Source organism: Cebus imitator, unplaced genomic scaffold (assembly GCF_001604975.1).
Source record: "Cebus imitator isolate Cc_AM_T3 unplaced genomic scaffold, Cebus_imitator-1.0 Scaffold78, whole genome shotgun sequence".
NCBI lineage: Eukaryota > Metazoa > Chordata > Mammalia > Primates > Cebidae > Cebus > Cebus imitator.
Window position 1 is genome coordinate 5556135 of NW_016107393.1, and position 23167 is coordinate 5579301.

The 23167-nt window shown below is 34.5% G+C and overlaps 1 protein-coding gene across 7 annotated transcripts in view; it reads right to left on the reverse strand.

Moving 5' to 3' along the window:
- PDE1A (phosphodiesterase 1A) overlaps window positions 1-23167 on the reverse strand; it is a 398027-nt gene that overhangs the window by 80877 nt on the left and 293983 nt on the right. For all 7 annotated transcript variants that reach the window (XM_037740053.1, XM_017532761.2, XM_017532763.2 and 4 more), the window contains 5 exons: window positions 21631-21813; window positions 15716-15782; window positions 12612-12728; window positions 11603-11743; window positions 5497-5597 (listed from right to left, as the gene is read on the reverse strand). In XM_037740053.1, coding sequence (XP_037595981.1) covers window positions 5497-5597; window positions 11603-11743; window positions 12612-12728; window positions 15716-15782; window positions 21631-21813 — 609 coding nt within the window. The remainder of the gene's footprint in view (window positions 1-5496; window positions 5598-11602; window positions 11744-12611; window positions 12729-15715; window positions 15783-21630; window positions 21814-23167) is intronic.

Below are 23167 nucleotides of genomic sequence, written 5' to 3' on the forward strand. Positions count from 1 at the left end.
ATGGAGTTTCACTCTTGAAACTGGAATGCAATGGCGCGATCTTGGCTCACTGCAACCTCTGCCTCCTGGGTTCAAGCAATTCTCCTGCCTCAGCCTCCCAAGTAGCTGGGACTACAAGCACGTACCACCATGCCCAGCTATTTTTTTTGTATTTTCAGTAGAGACGGGGTTTCACCATGTTGACCAGGATGGTCTCAATCTCTTGACCTCATGATCCACCCACCTCGGCCTCCCAAAGTGCTAGGATTATATGTGTGAGCCACCGCGCCAGCCAGTCCTCTCTATTCTTAGAGTGCATAGCATGAATGCGGGTTGGAATGTTTTGTCAAATGCTTTTTCTGCATTCATTGATAAGATCATGTGATTTTTTTTCTGTAGCCTGTTGATGTGATAGATTATATTAATTGAATTACAAATGTTGCACCAGACTTGCATACCTGGGATAAATCCCACTTGGATGTGGTGCTTATTTTTCTTTTAATTCTCATTATTATAGTTTAAATGTGTTTATGCCTTTTCCTTTTTATTTGTAATCCAGATACCTGCAGAATACTCTAGATATATCAAAAAGAATAAAATTACCTAATGTCTCCATTCAATCAGTGAATGAACAAACCCCTTTGTATCCATTCAAGAGTGCTGATTACCATCTCTGTTTCTTTAAACTAAAATTACTTTTGGTAGTAGGTGAAGGGGATGATGAAAATCATTTGATCTATTTATGATTCTAGTTTTTTTCTCTCTTATAATGTGATTAAAATTGAATGTTATAGATCCTTTTGCTTTAAAATTAAGATGGAGAAAATCATTTTTAAAGAAAACTTAAAAGATATGCTTCATAACCCATTTATAAGCAACATTTTATTTTTAAAATGATGAAGACATCAAAGGAAGGTTTTCATTTTTCACCTGTCTGTATTTTAATATAATTTGATTATCAAATAAATTTATATACTTCAAGTTGCATTGATGAATTTGGTATTCTAACATTGTTTGAAATATTTCAAGCATTCTCAGATCTGTATAATGGAACCTGGGCTTCTCCCTCCTCTATTGTCCTATGTTACTAGATCATTATGCAAGTGTGGAATGGAAGCAAAACCACTATGTTCAATGTCTTAAAATGGCTAACTCATTCATATTAGTTGGCAAGTTGAAGGTTGGCAGCAAAAATAGCAAAAAAGAAAGTCAAGTTAAAACATGTAGCAAGTTTGCTACTACCTATCCAACACCCAGGCTTCTCTCACTCTCCTGTCTCTTGGTAGGTACTTAAGCTGTAAGGTGTAAAACTGCCTCACTTCAGACTTACCATTTCAGGAATTTCAGTGTGTAAAGTCCTAGTTATAACCTGGCACTGGCCCTGCCACTGAATATTTATCATAGAGTAGACAAGGACAAAATAAAACATGAAAGTTTCCACTAAAACAACAACAACAACACAAGTGGGTAGCTATGTGAGATGACAGGTATATTAATTTGCTTCTCTATAATCGTTTTACTCTCTATCTGTATCTTATAATATCATGTTATATAACATAAATGTACGCAATAAAAACTGTTTCAAAACAACAACAAAAAACAAAAACTAAAGAAATCTGGCATTTTATACAAGTAACCTGTTTAAATCTGTATCTGATAATCTGCCAGATAACCAAGCTTATTATTCATCCAACATATGATAAATGACCTACCAGGCATTAGAATACTTACTTTCTTTTTTTGTTTCTAGCACTATCATAAAAGTGAAATGACATATGTCTTTAGCTTATAGCACATATTCTAAAATAGATTTCCTTTTAATAATTTTAGTTAAGGCCTAAAATCAATAATCATACCTCGATATACAGAAATCTTTACTAGCAACACATATGTGTAATTCTTATTGAAGAGATAATCAACTAGATCTTGCCCAAGCAAAACACTGTATGCATTTCCAGAAGTTTGCTGAGATCATGGAGAAAACTGTGATTTTCCAGTAATGTTTGCACTATATGGCACCAAATCTAGTCATAGCAGTTTTGTCAGGGTTATTACATGCATGATATGGCTCCAAGTATCACCATCTACCCTTTCAGAAACAAGCTAAGATGTGTTTTTGAACCAGATTTAATTGTAGCATAGTGTACATGATTTTTGTCTCATAAAGCTAACAAGGATGCTGAGAATGCAGCATGGTCTAATGTTTGAGATGGTCTTTGACTGCTAAGAAAAGAACAGACTCTGAGCAACATCCAGTATCCATGGTAACATGTAGCCTGGCATTTTCTTTTCACAAAGAGGAAATTATTTCCATTTATTTACACTTTCAAGGATTTCATGCATTATAATATCTGCATTTAACTCAAATCTAGCCTTGCCCTATGTTCCAAATTGCATTTTAGCCATTTTGCATTATGTAGTAAATTGGTTTCCAGATTAGAAAAACACTCTTAATCCAAGTAACAATGAATAATATAAAATCAAATAGAATTACTGATATCAATGACATATGACCTTATTTCTTCTTGGATGAAATGTGAAGGCAATAGTCAGAGTTAAAAATCATGTTATATTGTTGCATTTTGCTCATTACATTTTGGTTAATGGAATTTTCAAGTTCATGTACAGTTAATCCATTAAATAACTGACCCTGTTAGACAATTTTTTTTCCCATTTTTATATAGAGTTTTAAAATATAAATCGAAAAAATATAATTCTTCTTTCTTCTCCTCTGCCCCCACGTACACTTCCTTGTCCTCCTCTTCCTTGTTATCCCTCTCCTTTCCTCCACCTCTTCCTCCTCCTTCTCCACAGTCAAATGCATAAGTAAATCAGGACTTTTCATCAAGTGCAGATGAATAGTAAAAGAAGAAAGCTGGAGTAATGATCTAACACTGCTGCTGGGAGAGGCCAGCCCACTGGCCTTCACCTTTCAAAGTCGAAAGGGCAGCTAGTATTCACTGATAACAAATCACTTGCTTTCTTCTCAAACCTCTGGGGCTGTTTTCCTGTACAGAGCCCAGCTCCCTAATGAGAGATCTGTAATTAAAATCCTCCATGTTGTGGATCCAGTGGATATAGGGAAGCTTTGGTCAGCAAAAATGATCTGCATAGTCTGGTTTCCCTTTGACATTTAATACAAATGAAAGCAAAAAACTCCCTATGCCCTGCAAATATGGACAGATACATAACATTTCTACTACATAACCAGACTCGGAGGTTTTCCTTTTTCCGTCAATCTATGTCAATCTAGGGAACCATGGGATTTCCTCCATTCCAGGGATACACAGAATGTCCTCCCCAACACTTCCATCTTTGAATTGCACCTCTTCTTCTGTCTCCATCAAAAAGCTACAATGTGTAAGCCCACCCCATTTCAGGCTTTAACAGGTTGGAATTAGCATGTGCCTGTCTCTGGCCATGGGAGCAGAGTTGTATAAGGAGCTGGATTAAGAGTGAGTGTCCCTCTTCTCACTTCTCAATTCTGCCACTGCCATCACCTGACCAGGTACATATAGACAGGTCACTTCACCTCTTGAGGTCTTCATTTTCTATTCTTAGATGATGGAAATTAGACCAGATGATCTGTACTGTGGATCTCACTCATCTTAGGGTCCCTTAAGTTCTAAACTGTCTAATATTTTAATAAGCTGTTTCTATATTCCCCACATCAAACAATAACTCCCCACATCTGGAAAATCAGTTGGTTAAAAATATATCTATTAAAAATCCAAATGAACTGACCACACAGGAGCCTGCACATGTATGCTTATATCAGTATTATTCATAAGTGCCTAAATTTAGAAACAACCAAGATTTGCTTCAATAGGTGGACAGATAAACAAACTATGGTATGCAATGGAATAGTATTCAGTGAGAAGAAATAAGTTGTCAACCATGAAAAGACATGGAGGAACATTAAACACATTCTTCTAAGTGAAAGAACCCAGTCTGAAAGAACTGTATACTGTACTATTTCAGCTATATGACATTTTGGAAAACGTAAAACTAAAGAGACATTAAAAAGACCAGTGGTTCCCAGGGGTAAAGGGGCAGGAAGAGAGGAATGATCGATGAAGCACAGGAGACTTTTAGGGTAGTGAAACTATTGCGTGTGATACTGCAGCGGTCGATAGATGACATTATACATTTGTTAAAACCCACAGAACCCATAATGCAAAGAGTACACTCTCATGTAAACAAAGGACCTTAGTTAATAACAATGCATCAATATTGGTTAATCAATCGTAACAAATATCTCACACCAGTGTATGATGTTAGTAGCAATGGAAACTTTAGGGTAGCAGGAGGAAGCACATGGAACTCTGTGCTTCCTGTCTGATTTTTCTATGAATCTAAAACTGCTCTAGGAAATAAAGTCTCTTAATTAGAAAAAAAAATACCGGATTTTAATCTTTCCTTAACAAGAATGGAGATTTATACAGTCGTTCCAGAAAGACATCATCTCTTAACATATATCTCCTTATTAAGCATCCTGACTAGTGAAAGAGAAATTTCAGGATCCCTCACATATAAAGTAAATTGGATCCTGATGGGGCCTAGACCAAATCCTGCTTTTCATATACTGACTTCTCTGCCTAACTAAAAAGAATTTAGGGTAACTCTCAGTTATAGACTGAATTGTGTCTGCCCTAAAATTCATATGTTGAAGCCCTAACCCTCAGTGTGTCTGTATTTGGAGATAGGACTATTAAGGGTGTAATTAAAGTTAATGAACTAACAAGAGTGGGGCCCAAGTCCAATATGACCGGTGTCCATATAAGAAGAGAAAGAGACACTGGGGTGCATATGCTCAGAGAAAAGACCGTGTGATGAAGGGTGTTGTCTGTAAGTCAAGAAAAATAGCCTCAGAGGAAACCAGGCCAGCTGACTCTGTGATCCTGTATTCACGGCATCCATAATTGTGAAAAAATAAATTCATGGTGTTTAAGCCACCCATTCTGTAGTGTTTTGTTATGGCAGACCTAACAGACTAACATACTTCCACTCTGGTATTTTGATTTAAATAACTCCCATTGTAACCATCATTAAAGAATTTCATTTTCTAATTATTTTAAATTTAATACTTCATGCTGACCTGAAAATGAGATCTTTGATTTTTGCATTTTTTTTTCAGAAGTACAATTTTATTTTTTTCAAATACATAATGACACCAAACCAGTACCATAAGCATTATGTTGCAAGATTTCTCAGTGAATAGATGTCTGACTTGTGTGGTAGTTCACAGTGTAAGTTCTGGGCAGAGACAGATTGTCTTAAACATTTTATGTTCTTTAAATTGTTAAATATACCACAAAATACTATATACAAGATTCTTGAAAAATAGCCATTGATTGATCCAAATATTAGCAGCTTAAGAAATTTTGCTAAAAATTCATTACGCCTATTCTTATTAGAATCTTTACTATTTTTTTAAAAATCCTCTTTTGTAACTAATAAACAGAAAAATAAATTTCAAATTTTAACTAATGAAAGTTAATATTTTTTCAAACTTACCTTGTCTGAATGTGAAAGTTGTTTGTGGTTCCTGTATGCTCATAATCATGAATGGCAGCAGCAAAGACCATTGCTAAAATTTCCAGTTCAGTGAGCCAGTGCTAGTAGATTAAAGAAAGAATCCATTATATTCAGGAAGTAGATACCATCTTTCCTTTCTTTTACAAAGATTTTCAGTGCACCCTGCATATGTAATCATATAAAATTGTTATTTCTTTAATTTATTTTCCTATTTTACCTCCATTGATTGTGCCTGATGGATGCTTTATGAGGTCAATGATTGTTTCACAGCTTATAAGTTCAAAATTCAGGATATAATTGTCCTTGCTAATTGAAAACGGAGTAGTTTTCCATGGATTAAAAGGTGAATGCTAACTGGATTTTGAATTTACAGCCATATCTGTTTGGGTTCTTTTGAAATCAATTGCAGTTTAGTGATTTTTAACATATAGCTCATACATTGTTAAAATGTCTTTTAGTTCAAGTGTTGTAGAACAATCTAGTATGAAACAAATTTTCATCTAAAAATTAAAAATATTCACTTTTCTCACTAGAGAAAGTACACTTTATTTTCATATTTAAAGATTTAGAAAAGTTTCTGGAATTCACAAAATTTTCTATATATAACACATAAAAATGGTTGTGCAATTAAATTTAATAATGCAAAAAGAAAGAAAAAATACTTTCATGTAAAATCCATGACTATCTGCTTTATATACATTCATCTTTCAGTTACTAATTAGATGCTTTAATAAAAGTTACCTAGTATTATTAGTTCATTTAGAAGTAATTCAATAGTTTATTCATCACTCACATTTTGTAAAACCCTTATACTGCACTGGACAGTATGATAACCACATGTGACTATTTAAATTGAAAATAAAGAAAATTAAGTAAAATTAAACTCACTTCCCCGTTACACTAGCCACATTACATATGCCCATGGTTATATGTGACAGGTGGTTACCATGTAGACATAAAACACGGGCATAAAACATTTCCATCATCACAACAAGTTCTACTAGACAGCACTATAAATAAATGGCACTTGATGGTAGGAATGGAGAATCCAAATGCTATGAAGCTCACTCTGAGTGGTCTTATTCTATACACCTAAAACAGTAAAAGACCTTGCACAAAACAACAGAAAGAGATCATGTAAACTATATGCACACTCAATAAAAGTTTGCAGAATAAGATGCAATTTAAGAGCATAGACAGAAGGGCTATTTCGTGGCAGTAGATCTTGGAAAAAAGATGGAAAAAGATTGATAGCTAAGTGCAAGGATGGAGACATAGTAATTTTAAATAGAAAGAGCAAATGTCGAATCATACTATAGGGTCTATATTAAAATAGAATTGTCAATAGTACAATTGTGTTAGAGAATCAAGTGAAGTGTAATTAAAGAGTATGGCGGGTATGGAAAGAGTTAATGGACTATGTTGATGATAACTGATGAATTTAGATTTTGTATAAAATATTAAAGAAAGCCATTTTAGGTCCATGAATCAAAAATGAACGCAGTGGCAATTGAATTGCATAGGTATGAAAGATATGGTCTTATTAATCTTAGCTCCCTTTACATAACCTATCATGATATTTGGCACATATTAGGAACTTACTATTTGTTTGTTAAATTGCAATTCACTATTTTTGCATTAGAAAGAAGTAACAGTGATAAGAGACCATGGAATCAGTCCTGGTTTAAAATCTCTGTTAATCCTCAGGAAAATAAGTTATTTATCCTCTCAGCTATAGTTCTGGTGAAAATGGCAATACTGATCTTTCCCCTTTGGAGTTTAAGAAGAAGTTTTGAGTTCATGTATGCACTGTGCCTATCATGTCTTGTCATATGGTAAAATAAAGAATAAATGGCATTTTGCTGAACTTGTGTTAAATGTATTGATTAAGGCATTAAATCGGGGAAATAATAGCTAACATATCATTAGCGATTGTAATTATGTATAAATGCCTCACAGTTGGATGAATGAAGCAGAAATAATTTTCAGAACCAAAGGCAGTTTATATAATTAGCTGTTCTGTGTTCACAGATGCATTTAATTGTGTGTCATTAAAAGGACGAAAGTGACCTTATGTTGGTTTATACTATAGGCTGAATTGGGACTGAGCCTCCAATGTTCCCAATGAAACTACACAACTGAACACCATGAAATGAATAGCAATTGAAGTTAAACTAGTTTTGTACCCTAGAAAACCATTGTTTAATTGAAGAAAATGGTTTCTTTAAAAAAATTACTTATTTTCTTTAAATTTTGGGGGGTGTTCAAGTTATGTATTTATAAATGTAACTGCGGTTTTTTTTTTAAATAGCAGCATTCGGTATCTACTAAGCTAATACAGAATATAAAGTGTCAATAGTAAAAGGAAATTATAAAATCAGAGATGGAATTAATTAGTGATTGACTCATAAATATTTAAAATTATTATCTTGCTAGCTGTGAAAATTTATTGTAAATACATTTCCTGTTTTTATTCTGGTTAATTTCTGCCTCTCATACATAAATACTACTTTCTCCACAAATCTCCCTTTCTTATTTTGCACTATGGCCTAAATCATTAAATTCTACTACAAACTAGTATAGGAAGAGAGAAACACTGAACTTTAACACTTAATTTAAAAACACATCTACTTTGTATTAGCAAATGTAGAATTCTGGACTGATTGTTAGCTCCTTAGCTGCTGATTCATTTTGTACTGGTATCAAAAAGAATTCTAACTCAGAAAACAGGTGCTTAAATTCATAGATTTTATAAATGACTCCTGAGGGCAAGCCAGATAGAATGAGGCTAAATCCTGTCACTCTTCCCAACTATAGCAGTGGTCAATACAAATCCAAGGTTCTTCTGATTCCTAAGGGGCAGAAATAAAGGGATAAGTCATGAGCAATGCAGACATTGCATTTAATCAGAATGGTAGCTTGCATTTTGTCTGGAGAAGTGCTCCGGTAGGCTTAATCTAGAGTGGGCAGTTATCAACTTATAAGGAGTATTGACTGCTACTGACAGCATATATTATGACAGAAACAAAGGAAGGGAATTAACATTCACTGGACACTTGAGTTAGCTGGTCTCATTTAATTCTTATAACCATTTTATAAGGTGGTTATGGATAAATATTTTTATATCTATGTTGCAGATAAGAAAATTGAATCCTAGATAACTGGATCAACATTTCAAAGATCACATATCTATCTAGCGGAAGGGCAGGAATGCAAACCCAAATCTGTCTGATTTCAAAGTTTCTATTTCCTCCACAGATCACAATAGCATTTACCACATAAAGAAGGCAATATGCTGAACACCTTCTTCTAAAGTTTCAAAAGAAGAATTTCTAGCTAATTTTACTATATGAATGGGTAGAAGCAAATAGAGTTTTGATTTAGGACTCACAATGTAATTTTCATATCTGAATTACTCAGGATGCGTGTCTATGTGCCTGTGAGATAGAAAAACTATCTATGTGTATTATACATAAAGGGGGGAGAATTTAAAGTCAGAAAAACACATTTATATCTTAATTTTTTATGTATCTAAAAACACATAATTAACAAGTCTTTTAGCCAGAATTTATGAGGTTGGGCACTATTTTTCTCTAGTAGTTTGTTGTAAGTTACCAGTATAGAAAATTGGCATATACAATTAATTAATTAACGTATGTTAATTGCTATTATGTTTTAGGTACTAGGTTAGGTGCTTTACAAATATGATTTTATTTACTTTTCATTGCCATTCTATAAGGTGACTGACATTATTAACTGCATTTTAGTGACAAGGGAAACAACATAGGGAGCTAGTGAATTAGAAAGTGGTGGGGCATGTTTTCAAACCTATGTCTGACTGCTCTCTGAGTCCCTACTCTCTTTCCTCTTCCGAACAGTATCATATAGGAGCCATTTATAAGAACAGAATTTCCACATAATTTGTAGAAAGACATAGGGCTAAATGTTTCATAGATTGATCAGAGAAAGATATAGTCATTCCAAAGTGTGGAAGACTGTTTCTGGCTATAGTCAGTGCACTGAAAATTCCAAAGGAACTAGATTTAAAGTCATCTCTCTTCCTTCTACTCTTAGTATTAGAGAGAACACAGTGCCAGGATGCAATGTTTTTTGGACAAGGTCCTTGGATAATTTCATATTCAAAGAGACATTTGAAGGTGGCTTGACAGCGCTTTATAAAGCATTTGCTCTTTAGCAAATGGACTGAGTTACTGTGCATCACTGTCACCATGGCACAGGATTACAAATGAATCAAGTGACAAAGGAGAGCTCTAGAGAGGGAGACAAGCAGGTGTATGAGCATCAACTCTCCTTTGCATTGTCTACTCCCAGACTTGAGGGCGTCCCTTATGACATTAACAAACAGAAGGACAATGGCTTCATTGCAATCCCTTTCAGGCAGCAGTCCTTAAAACATCTTGCAGATGACAAGATGCGTTAGTCTCCTGACAGTACTGGGCTGCTACTGGAGTGCTTCATAAATGTCACACTGATAGGGCCATCCTGAAATAGCAGGTCATCAACTAAAACACTAACGTAGATGACCCAGTCTTCTTTATATCAAATCTGAGGGGTAAGAAAGAACTAAAGAGTTTTTGCTAATGAAAACTTTTATAATCCTTTTTTGTTTCAGAGAACCAACACATTCATATGCATGAAATTTGTCACCTATCACCACTTTTTAATGTATACAAAACTTGTTAAAATAACTTTCCAAAAACTGTCAAGCTGCAAGTACAACCTAGTTTTGACAAAATAGTCAAAACATTCATAAATTCATTTTGTCTTTCCTTTCTCCGTCTATGGTAAAATTTCTCATTATTTTCTTTAGTTCAAATGTATTTTCTTAATTCTGGACAACACTAAAGGTCTACCACCAGACTATTTTTGTAACAGCCAAATTAATGGACAAGTAAAGAGCCCAGTGACACATTTTTGCTAAAGGATGAACAAAATCAGAAAGTTACATTTATATTTGTTAAGTCATGGCTGTCTCAGAAAGTGACTATGTGACCTTTGCTAACAACTTTAACTTTCTAGGAGTCATGCCAGGCTGGGCCAAATTCCCCAGTCTTACAGAGAAGTTGGAATGGCTTCTTTGGTCCTGCAACAGTCTTCTTTATAAGTCTGAGGGTAAAGCCACATTGTGGATTTGATTTTCTCTATTTACCCAGTAATATGACACCTGCATCTCTTCAATGTCACCTTTACACCAGATGTCCTGAAGCTGATATAGGAGACTTTTATTTGGCTCCCTTTACACTTGTAGCAAGTGTAAAAAAATGTACTCTAGCAGAAACGTATTTGAAAATGATGAAATTCTGGTTACTTCCTAAGCTGAAAAGGCATTTTTTACTGCACTTTACAATTAAAGCAGGTGCTAAGATTTCGAAATCTCACATGGCCTGCTCCTTTTTGAACCCAGCTCAATTTGGCAGCTTCACAGGAAGGTCAGCTTCTCACATTTTACCTTCTTGGAATCATCCTGAGTTCTAAGACATTACAAAAATTCCCAACTCTCTCAGAGTTCCTGTCATACACTCACTGTAATTTCAGGCTTTGTACTGCTGAATCATGTAGTCACCCATTCATTGATCCATCAAATGCAAAGAAGAGGAAGGATGATTTGGAAAAATTCTCATGAATAATTTCCCCAAATCCGTATTAGAATTTGACTGTGATTAGCAAAATAAGTAAGAGAGCAAAAGCGACTAAGTTCAGATTAGGAGCACATGGTGAGTGAGAGAAGAGTGCTATAACTTTTATTCTAAAGACTTTCTCTAGCTCGCTTTTTTTGGTTGATTCCTATGGAAAAAAAGGATTTACAAACAAAAATGTTCTCTAGTACAAATTTTGGAAAATATATATTTTTATTTGCCTCTGGTTATCTTTTTTGCACTGACTTAAAATATTTTTTGAAAAATGTATATTATAACTCATTAAACTTCAAAAATCCAAGCAATTATTATTTATAATACTTCTTACTTATAAAATGTCTATGGGCATCAAAAAGACAATAGGAACTTACAGGAATGGAAGTTAATGCTTCCAAACTAACAAACTCCAGTTACAAAGACTTTCTTACCATGATACCTGTATGAAGCATTATGTAATGCACAGTTTGAGTGACATCAGCTGCGTGAATCAAATTGTGATATGGATTTTTGTACTTGCTGTAACCAACTTCTAAAGCTTCTGCAAAGGAGATTAGGCAAGAAACAGGAATCTGTGGAAAGTAATAATCACAATTATATTTTGACAAAAAAGTGGTACTAAATCAACTTGAGCACGGTTTGTCATGGAACATATTCGTGAGTCAGATATGGACCGTAGCTTCTTTACGTCAAATGTACATTGTTCTGAAAAACCACTTCATAAACATGTTAGCTTTCGATCCCAAAAAGAAAGATTATAACCCCCAAGTATTTAACTAGGACAGATGAAGTAATAGCCTTACTCACACTATAGCCTTGAAATTTTAATATCTTCCAGAGAGTAGGAAGACCAGTTCTTAAAAGGATAAACATTTCCAGTTACAATTAGTAGAGTCTAGTTCTTCTATCTTAATACAAAGAGGTTAAAATAGATTACTTCCCAGTACTTTATAGCTCTAACAATGTGGTGATTCTACAGGAAATGAAGAAAGTAATAAGCTACAGACTGCTCAGTAGTCTGTAACAAATCTATTGCTTGGATGGATCTAAATGAAGTTAATTAGAAGCCCCTTCATTCTAATTTAAGAAAACCTGGTGATAAAAGTTCATTCTATGTTTTAGGAACACTAGAGATTGTCATAGTTCTTTAAGACATAGCTGCCAATCCCTATGTGAGTGTTTTGTAAATAAGTCAGGGGATGCTGGCATCTTGCTGGAATGAGCCTATACTGGCCTCATGATCTCTAGGTGGATATACAGATGTGTCAGTGAGTTGTGGAGAATGGTTCTATCATGTGGTGACCTCATCCCTGTTAATTCTGTGACCGGCTAACTAAAACATCCTAAAATGGATTGCTTAATTACTCAATGTTCTGCATTTTCATTCTTATTCAAATAACCAATTCTAAGAGCATTTCACTTTTGTTCCCTGTTTCTGACCTTAAAACGGTTGATAAGATCATATCTGGTAAACAGTTCATAAATCATAAACTTCAGACTATGCTCTCCACTTGCTTCATTTAGGGCAAATACATCGAAAGACCATTTATCAACATCCTGTAGAAAAAATAATAAACATTTTAGGTGCCAATATCATACTGTTTCTCTTTATGATAATTTATTCAAAAGATAAGCCATTGTACATTTAGCAGGTTGTCTTTCAATTTAGCATGTCAAACAACACTTTGACCAACAGTTTCATAGGACAGGACCACTTAGTATCCATGGGTCCACAAAAGTGAGGCCCTAATGCTTAATAAAGCACCAAAACCTTTTCTTTAATCCCAAGGTTACTAAACTGATTTAATACATCTGATAACACCATAATACTGCCCTTATCTTTAATCTTTCTCCAACTTCCTGCCATAAATCATTTCCCCAGAGTGGGCCTCAATTTAGGATAGAATTGCTAGTTACACAGATGATGTCAATTGGGAAATACAGAAGAAATAATCTCAGTTTCTCTTTCTTACTCATGTGCTACATTGCTTGAAATTTCACCATGAGAGTTTGCAATTTGGCATAAAGTTTTGATATTCATGTCCTGTTTTAAGCTGTAAATACCATAGAGTGGTAGAGTATATACTACCTTTAATTATTAAAAGGTATTTCTATTTTACGCTACTTTTCACCTATTATTATTTGCTCTATCTTTGGCTGACTTATTAATAATTTGCTTAAGGGACAGGTGGTGAGAAAAAGGAAGTGGGCCTTTTAATTGAGGAAGAAGATAGTAATACTTGCATTTCATGCAGTTCCCAAGGTAAATAAGCAGGCTAGTGGGGAAATTGGAAAGTACCCCCTAACAGTAAGAGAGAGCAGTGGGTAGAGACATAAACTGTAGCTGCCTCATGATTTTGCTTTAAAAATCTAAAGAAGCACTGTAGTCCATTCCAATGGTTATCAGAAACAGCTAGCAAGAAGGCCTACTGTTTATAAACATACAGTAGGTTTAGTATTGAACAGTAAGTGGGCAACCATAAAGCTATGCATTAATTTGTATTCGAGTAGGCATGTTTCAAATTTTATTCATTTAACACATTTTTATGGAGGCCAACTCTATGTGCTATAATATGGTAAAACTAAACTAAAAATCTGATAAAAAGTATTCAGTCTTTTTTAAAAATGCTTCCTTCAAAAAAGAATAGTGAGAGCTTCAAATGGTATTTTTAATCACATGAAAACAAACACCAATGAAATAGTTTCTGGTTTGCTTGTATGTCATTATTAAATTCCTTGCATTTGGCCCTTATTTGATCCCCAAATGCTTGTTTTATCTCTTTATACATTAAAAGTTATTATAAGTTCTCTTAGAAGGCATTTTACATCAGTAAATCTCAAAGGAGGCCAACAAATCTTTTATCAAACTCCAAAGCTAACAAACAGGAATTAGCCCAGACTCTTAGAAGGCTGCTATTTATATTTACAGTTCCAACTTGGGGGTTCCCAATGGGTAAAAGGTTAATTCTTTATTTCTTGAGAATTTTTTTATAAACACTGATGATTTACATTTGTAAACTACTGCAGATGCTTGGCTTTTATGTCATCAGATTGAGAACAAACAAGACAAGGAGGCTTCTCAGAAAATAAGAATTATTTAACTAAACATTCTTTACTTGGTGATATTCCCTCTCTCAACCTGTTAATTTATATGTTTTTACTATATGACATTTTAGAAAAAATACTACATTCTCTCATACTAAGATATTTTGTTAGTTTGTTTTTAAGCAAATATTCTCAATATAAATAAAAATGAGCAATTTTCTTTCTCATTGTTAAGGAAATAATAGAGAAGGCAAAATCTCTCAAGAACCAAGGAATGATTAATATCCTTTAATGCAGCAGTCCTCAACATTTTGGCTAGTTGTGTAAATAAATTTTTCCACAGACTGAGTTGGGGTAGGATGGTTTTCGGATGAAACTGTTCCACCTCATAAGGAGCGCACCACCCTTGCACGCACAGTTCCCAACAGGGTTTGCGCTCCCAAGAGCATCTAATGTCCCCTCTGATCTGAGAGGAGGCACAGAAACCCAAATATAAAAAGGAACCCAAGAAAAATGAACTACCTTTTAAAATTAATGAGATTAAAATCTAATATGCAGCAGAGAAAAAACAAATGCAAAGAAGATGCTTAAATGAAAATTTTCAGAAACACGAATTTAAAATTGTAAAAGTACAATAAGTCAGAAATAAACCAACACAAGATCTGCCACTGACAACATCCTTTAAATTCTTGGTTAATGCAGAAAAACCACCATGAAGACATTTTAGGAGACAATGTTAAATTCCCTTAACCAAATTAAGTAAGAGAAAGAAACAAGGAATTTAGAAGGACAGGCCTACAAAATGCCTCTATAGAAATAACATTTAGAAAGAATGAACATAAATACCACACACAAACACACACACAAACACACACACATAATGGGGAGAAGTATGTGAGCCAACAAATTTACCACTTCGGAGTTTCAACTCTAATAATTTCTAACATATGTAGCACTGCAATTGGGCCTTAGAATAGTGTAGCCACAGGAGAAGCCAAAGAAGAGAGAGAGAAGTTTTTTTCTTTCTTAATTTTAGCTTACATTTTGTATTTTTTCAGACCTACAATCCTGAAGAATTTTATTCTACATGTTTTGTCATTTAAACAGAATTGACTAAAACATCTTTTCATAACATGCATTTAACTCTTCCATAATATATTCATAACAAAATATGTACATTCTGACAAGTATAGTGCCATCTCAAAATGAATTCAAGATCCACATAAATAAAATTAAGAAAAACAATCACACATGTTGTGCATACAAACATGCATATCTATGTGTTGATGTCGTTTGTGTAAATCAGTTATCATTTAAGTCTACAATGAGTCATGATTTGGAACACAGTTCATTTTTTAAATTGTGAGAATATGCTGAATTTTTTTAACATTCTAAGATGTAGGCTGCAGTAAAGACCTATTCTCATTTTCTCCTAGCCTTTTTAAGTAGATTTTTTTAAATGATCATTTTATAAATGAAAATAATTGAAATTATTTCACCTTTAATGTTACGATGACAGCTGCTGGATATGCCAAACCAACCATATGATATGTTTTTCGGTACATCCTAAAAAAGACAAAATGTACGTATAAAATTCAAAGTTTTCAACTACTTCTTAAATTTAAGGGAAAAAATTACCCTTGATATGTTCACCTCTTATTAGTTACAGACTCCCTTTGTGTCAACAAAGATAACTGTAGTCACCTTTTACTAAGCATCTACAATGTGGCAATGTAATATATTCTCTACTCACAATCACCCTGTAAAGTTAATGTAACTTTAGTTTCCATGCAAAGATACCCTTCCCTGAATTTTATCGTATTAAACGATGCACTGTACTTTGCATATGCAACAAATTTCTAACATGCTACCATATCTCTGACAGCAGAATATACTTGTTTTGTGTCCATTTATATGGAAAAATGTTTAGTCTGGAAGCTAAATGTCATTAAAATATTTCTTTTATATTTTTAAATTAAAATTACAGAGGGGAATATGTAGTGTCATCAGAATTTATATAGCTCCTTTCTTTTATTTAATGATATTGTGGAAATCATATTGGCAAAAATTGTTTAAGTTTGTTCAAATTGTCATTCAATATTATTTAAGAAAGATTATTCTGAAAGAAAACAAGGTTATCCTAATTTCCATAATAGTATCAATAACAAAAGTGGTTTTTGTTTGTTTGTTTTTTGTGTTGTTTTGAGACAGAGTCTCGCTCTGTCACCCGTGCTGGAGTGCAGTGGTGTGATCTCAGCTCACTGCAACTGCTGCCTCCCGAGTTCAAGCCATTCTCCTGCCTCAGCCTCCTGAGTAGCTGGGATTGCAGAAGCGTGTCACCATGCCCAGCTAACTTTTGTATTTTTAGTAGAGACAGGATTTCACCATGTTGGTCAGGCTGGTCTCAAATTCCGACTTTGTGATCTGCCCGCCTTGCCCTCTCAAAGTGCTGGTATTACAGGTGTGAGCCACTGTGTGCAGCCAACAAAAGTGTTTTGTATTGATAGGTAATTTGAAATTTTCCATCTTCTGCTGGGCAGCCCAAATGGCATAAATGAAATATAAGAACCCCCTCCACATGAAAAACAAATCAATATGATAGCCTAGTGTGTGAAATAGCTATAGTGCTTCTATTCAGGACTCTGAAAGAAACATGTTTCCTCCACCAAGACCTGGGAAAAAAGAAGGCAATTGATTATTAATCATATCCCTTAATTTTTATGCCAAGTTAGTCCACGACAAGCTATATTCCCAGCCTATATGGCTTTAAATTCTCCCTACAAAAGGCCTGGACAACACCATAAGTTAATTAAGTATCACGATAAATATGGTCAATGTAAGAATGGTCACATGGACAAAATTCTTCATATTTTATAAAACCACTATAGAAGATACTAAATTTTTTGATTCAGTGTTCCTTACGTTAAAAATGCATGGGACATATTACTCCCTATGTAAAAGCTATCATTTATTAAAGATGATCAAAGCTAAGCAATTCATTATGCTTTCCTTTTAGTCTTGACTAGTTGGAAGCTCAGAATGAAAATACTGTTTTTATTACCTTTCTAGCCTAGGCTTTCTTAATGAAGTGTCTGTCCATTTTATTCTAGAGACCTTAAGCACAAATATTTCATGCTTTCACTTTATGTTTATTTTAAATAATTATAAATTATTTTTGGATGTGGGTGATCAGGTAGAATAAGAAATTATCCTACATTTCTATTGAAAGACTTTAGAACAGTTATAGCCAAAGATACTTATACTAATTACTCCATTGATATAGGTATAATTATTCTAATCTTGCAAAGCAAGGAACTACTAATCATACTATGTAAGATATAGAATAATTACTATCAACAATGATACTTAGGTGTTTTTTTGTTTTTTGTTTTGTTTTGTTTTGTTTTGTTTTTTTGCAAGCAGTCTTTTCCACCTGTTTCTAGTCATTATTATTAATACTAAAAAAATGGAAGTGCAGGGAAAATGGAAGGATGATAAACAGGGAAAAGGGCCAATATAAAAATCATTCAGGAATAAATTTTAAAATGTTAATTAACATTATCTTGGCTTGACTTCATGGCACAGAAAGGCAAAGAGAGCACACGCTTTGAATCACATGTTAGCCACTCACTGCTGTGTGACCTTTGGAAAACTATTTAATGTCACTCATTTGTAAAATGAGAATAATCATAAGCTTTTTGTGAAGAGTAACTTTTTCTTAACACAAGAAAGCCATATTTTTAATTATTATTGTAACTATTACTTTGCAGGAAGTATCATTGGTTCAAAATCTTACATCTTTAGAGCAGTCTGGCCTCCGTGGGACCTCTGATGCTACTGAGTTTCTTAAACTTGGGATAGATAGAGAAATGAATAGCAATGTACTTTCTCATTTCATGGAATGTAAAGGAAGACAAAGAAAATGACCCTTCCAAAAAGATAGCAAAACTTTCCCATTTTCTAATTCTATAATCAGGAATAGAATTCAAGGATGGAAAATTAGAAATAGAAAACTAAGACGGAAAATTAAGATGACCCATCCTTGAATTAGAATCAGCATCAGAGATACTTTAATGCAGTTGCCTCACACTTTAGTAAACAAGTGATATATTACACGTTTCTGAAAAGGATAGTGAATTTCCTAAGCTCTTAAAGGTGGTCAAAGTCCAGCTGGAAATGTAGTGGATTATTTTTGGAAGTTTCTATAATAATCACAAAATGCAATTTTAAAACTCTTAAAAAACAGAATTTAAAGTCCAGGCACCATGGCTCACGGCTGTAATCCCAGCACTTTGGGAGGCCAAGGTGGGTGGCTCACCTGAAGTCATGAGTTCGAGACCAGCTTGGCTAACATGGTGAAATCTCCTCTCTACTAAAAAAACAAAAAAAAAAAAAAAAAAAAATTTAGGCAGATGTGGTGGCATGTGCCTGTAATTCCTGCAGGAGAATCTCTTGAACTCGGGAGGTGGAGGTTGCAGTGAGCTGAGATCGCACCACTGCACTCCAGCCTGGGTGACTCCATTAAAAAAAAGAAAACAAACAAACAAACCAAACACTATTTTATACCAGGCACTCTGTGAGGCAACAAACTTATTTAGTGGAAGGTAAGGAAACTATTGTTGCTGTTTCACAGGGCTTACTCCAGCGGTGAAGAGAAATTTTAAAAATAAAAGACAATATATGATTACAAACAGGGATAAGGGCTAGGAGGTAAACCACTGGCTGGGGCAGCAATAGTGAGGAACAGCATAGAGTGATCCAGGAAGACCTTTGGAACGGTAAAAGGGCCAGCCTGCCATGTTGAAGGGTGGGGAGAACCACTTCTGACAGAGAAAACAACAGGATGAATGGCTCCAAAGCAGGAACAGTTTTAGAAATATTCTTGAAATTGAAATCAGGCTGGTATACATTTTCAGTCAAGGATGAAGGTTGAAGTAGATGAAGCTAGAAAGTAAAAAGGGACCTAACCCAGGCTCAAGTGAATTGGGAAACTGTTATGGTTTGAAGCATAAAAGTGACAGAAATTAATTTATATTCTAAAAACATCACTGTGGGATGACTTGGTTGGGTGGGCAAGTGAGGAGGAGAAGAGCCCAGTTAGAAAGCTACTGTCATTTTTCTGACGGCAGATAGTGGAGTCTTAGATTGCGGTTGCAGGAGTGGAGATGAGGAAGTAAGTGGATTCAGAATGCATTTGGGTAAGTAGTTGCCAGGGCTTGCCGGGGTATTGAATCTTGGGAGAGAGTGTTTGAAGGAAGCAGCAGCAAGACTTCAAGCAGACTTTCAGTGGTCAGGACTGAAGACGATTACTTTTGAAAATTTACAATAAACTTGTCCCACTATTTTTATGCACCTGCTAGTGGGGACTCAACAGTGATAAAAAACACTATTTCCATATGTTCTTAGCACATTGATTTCTTAAAGACTGCTTACTAATTTAGTTACCTTAAGTACAACTTGATACTTTCATAAGCTACTAAATGTGTTTTATGTAACATATGAAATAATTGAAATTTAGCATATTCATATATTTTATATATTATAACCTTCTCTTGAATGGAAATGGAAATTCAGTTGATCTTCCTCCACAGTTTACATTTTTTCCTAGTTTGCCAAGTTCTGCAATCTTTTTTAAACAAAAATGCAAAATATACATTCCTTTGGCAAATCAAACATACCCTCATGTTTTATCTGTGATTCTCTCACAGATTTTCTGATGTACTATTTAGTTTTTTTTTTTTAATTTGATGCTAGAGAAAAGTCATCTTTAAATTGCATAGTGTATTTAACCATCTTTAAGTTGTGTAATATGTTTCATGTCATGCACTCTCATTTATATTTATAGATATTCATCTAGTTGTACAGTTTTGAGTGAGTTTCTTAATCCTGGGCTCTAATTTGATTGCAGTGTGGTCTGAGAGACTGTTAGGATTTCCGTTCTTTTGCATTTGCTGAGGAGTATTTTACTTCCAAAATTATGTGGTCAATTTTAGCATAAGTGTGATGTGGTGCTGAGAAGAATGTATATTCTGTGGCTTTGGGGTGGAGAGTTCTGTAGATGTCTATAAGTCCTCTTGGTCCAGATCTGAGTTCAGGTCCCAGATATCCTTGTTAATTTTCTGTCTCGTTGATCTGTCTAGTATTGACAGTGGGGTGTTAAATTCTTCCACTATTATTGTGTGGGAGTCTAAGTCTCTTTGCAGGTCATTAAGAACTTGCTTTATGTATCTGGGTGCTCCTGTATTGGGTGCATATATATTTAGGATAGTTAGCTCTTCTTGTTGCATTAATCCCTTTACCATTATGTAACGCCCTTCTTTGTCTCTTTTGATCTTTGTTGGTTTAAAGTGTGTTTTATCAGAGACTAGGATTGCAACTCCTGCTTTTTTTTTTTTTTTTGCTCTCAATTTGTTTGGTAAATTTTCCTCCATCCCTTTATTTTGAAATTCAAATGTGCTTTCCATTGTCCCTTTAGCAGAAAAAAATTAAAGTCTGTAATATTTATTAAAGGTAATGCCTAGAGATATCAAAAGATGAGAAAGAATGCATTTTCTCTAAAATTTAATTTTAAGCATATTGGCAAAAATGTTTCTCTGTTCCTCAACTTTATTAGTTTCTAAAATATTCAAATAATCTTTCTACATATAATTTCATATAATTTTTTTTAGTCTAAGGGATTTCAGATAACTACTTTTCAATTTTGTCAAACATAAAATGTTTATTTTGGGTCTTTTGTAGTTTTAGTTCTAGGAAACATCTTGTTTCCTCAATGGAAAAACAAGCTGTATTCTTAAGGGTTGAAAGAATGTAAAATTGGGTCATATTAACAAGTGTTTCACATTGGAAACTCTGATGATGTAACTAGGCATTTCTAGGGGCCATCAAATATCCCTTGACATATTCAGTGACAGAAATGTTGAGAAAAAAAAAAAACTTATCAAAAGTGATCATGAGAGAGATTTCCTCCCATTATGGAAAGATGGGAAGAGAATGGTCTTCTGTCTTTAGGGCAGAGAAAGGCCTGAGTGATTCTGACAAATAGATTGCTAACCAGTGTAGAATGTATTTAATGAAATGTTACATTTTATTCAGGTAAAATTAGTTGTGTAACATATACATGTGTCAGAATTATTTTTAAACAATTGTTCACAAAGGTTCATTTGAGGAGCAAGGCCGTTCAAAAGTTTTTGCTTTCACTCTTCATGTCAACTTAAAATAAATAAAAAGAATGCATCCAGGACCAGGTGTTTTTGTTACAGATAACTTCATGATAAAGTCCCAAATTTGTTCATTCTAGTTATGATTGCAGGTTTCCTCAATAAGTGAAATACAGACTGCTCATACCTTTGATAAAATGTGCATATCTACTGCCTTTCAAATATTATTGTCTTGGAATACCAACAATTTCACTTACCTTTCCACAAAAATTCCAGCTTGAACAGCATGCACAATGCTCCGAAATTTGGGTTTTTCCTCAGGTTTCTTTTTTGTCATCCCCATTTTCCGTGTAAAGGTAGAGGCCAACCAGTCCCGGACTTCAGATGGGACTGAGTCAGTCTGAATGTCACTGAGCTCATCTTCAGTATCCAGAAGTCTTCTACAAAAATTTATACAGATTAAACATTTAAAAAAAAGTGAAGGAAAATGGGTAACAAGAAAACAAGTATTGCAATGGGATGCAAAATATAGCCAATCACTCTCTGATTATTCCTTAAGATGTACTCTCTAAAGAAAGAAAAAAAAATTCATTAACATTTGGAAAGCTCTTAATTTCTCAAATTGATCATACAAAGTGACAAATAATAGATTTGAGCATTTGCAGTTTCCCAAACATTTCAGTGCAATGATACACCAGTCTAGAAGTACCTACTGTAAATATCTTTAGTGTGCTATTCTAATAATGAATAAAACTAAGGAAGATAGGGAAGAGAATTCATAAACAAATGTCTGCTATTAAAGGAAGCCACTGAAATGGAAAGAAAAAGGAGGGATTGAATTTATAATAGTTGTCAAATATTTAATAATCTTGTGTATATCTTACATGTAGTACATGCTATTTGAATAAGGCTTTGAAATGTATAAAAAGTCATTCATAGGTGCTATTTCATTGGATAAATTCCTCTGAATTTCAGGAAAACAACAACTTAAGTGTTCTAAAAGATCCATTTTATCAATATCACAGATTATAAAAGGAAAAAGAAAAGAATGAAAACACATGAAAATAGATTATGTTTAAAGCTCATTTCAGGTGACCAAACAGTCTAAAGGGAAGAGACACCTCCAGTGGGTGGAGAGCTCATGGGTTTACAACTGCTGGCCAAGGAAATCAACTCAGTGAGTGAGGCAGTGAACAGGAACTGAAACCAAGACCATGTTCCTGTATAAGCTCCAGGTAGATAATGTTGACTGGACTGCTGAGTAACAACAGCTGCCATTAAAGAGGAAACTAAGGAAACATCATTGTTTTAAGGCTGGTCAGTTTCAGCTGTCAAGAACTTCCTGAAGGTCTGAACTGGCAACATCCCAGGGATTCCCTACCAAATACAGAAACAGCTTGGAGAACAGTTGAGCTCTGCCTCCAGGAAGATCACAGGCCAGCTCTGCCTGTCATGTGACTCCGTTCTTTCCTTATCTGTGCACCAACCTAAAAACTCATTTGGCACATGTTAGCTTTAACCTTTGGGTTTCATCTGCTTTCGAAAATCTCTTTGCACAGACCTAGGCCTAAGGATTATAAGCAGATGCTGGAAGGTGGCCAGAGATGGCTGTACATGCATGCTAATGCCTCGGAAACAAGGCACGGGCCATCTCAAGAAGCAGGGACAAAACAAAGGACAAAAAACAAGATATCTCCACAAAGATCTCAACCTGACCAAAGAGAGGCCCAAAAAGTAATATGCAGAAGAGCAATTCTTCGTGTTCCTTTAAATCATCTCCCACATGTGCTGCTG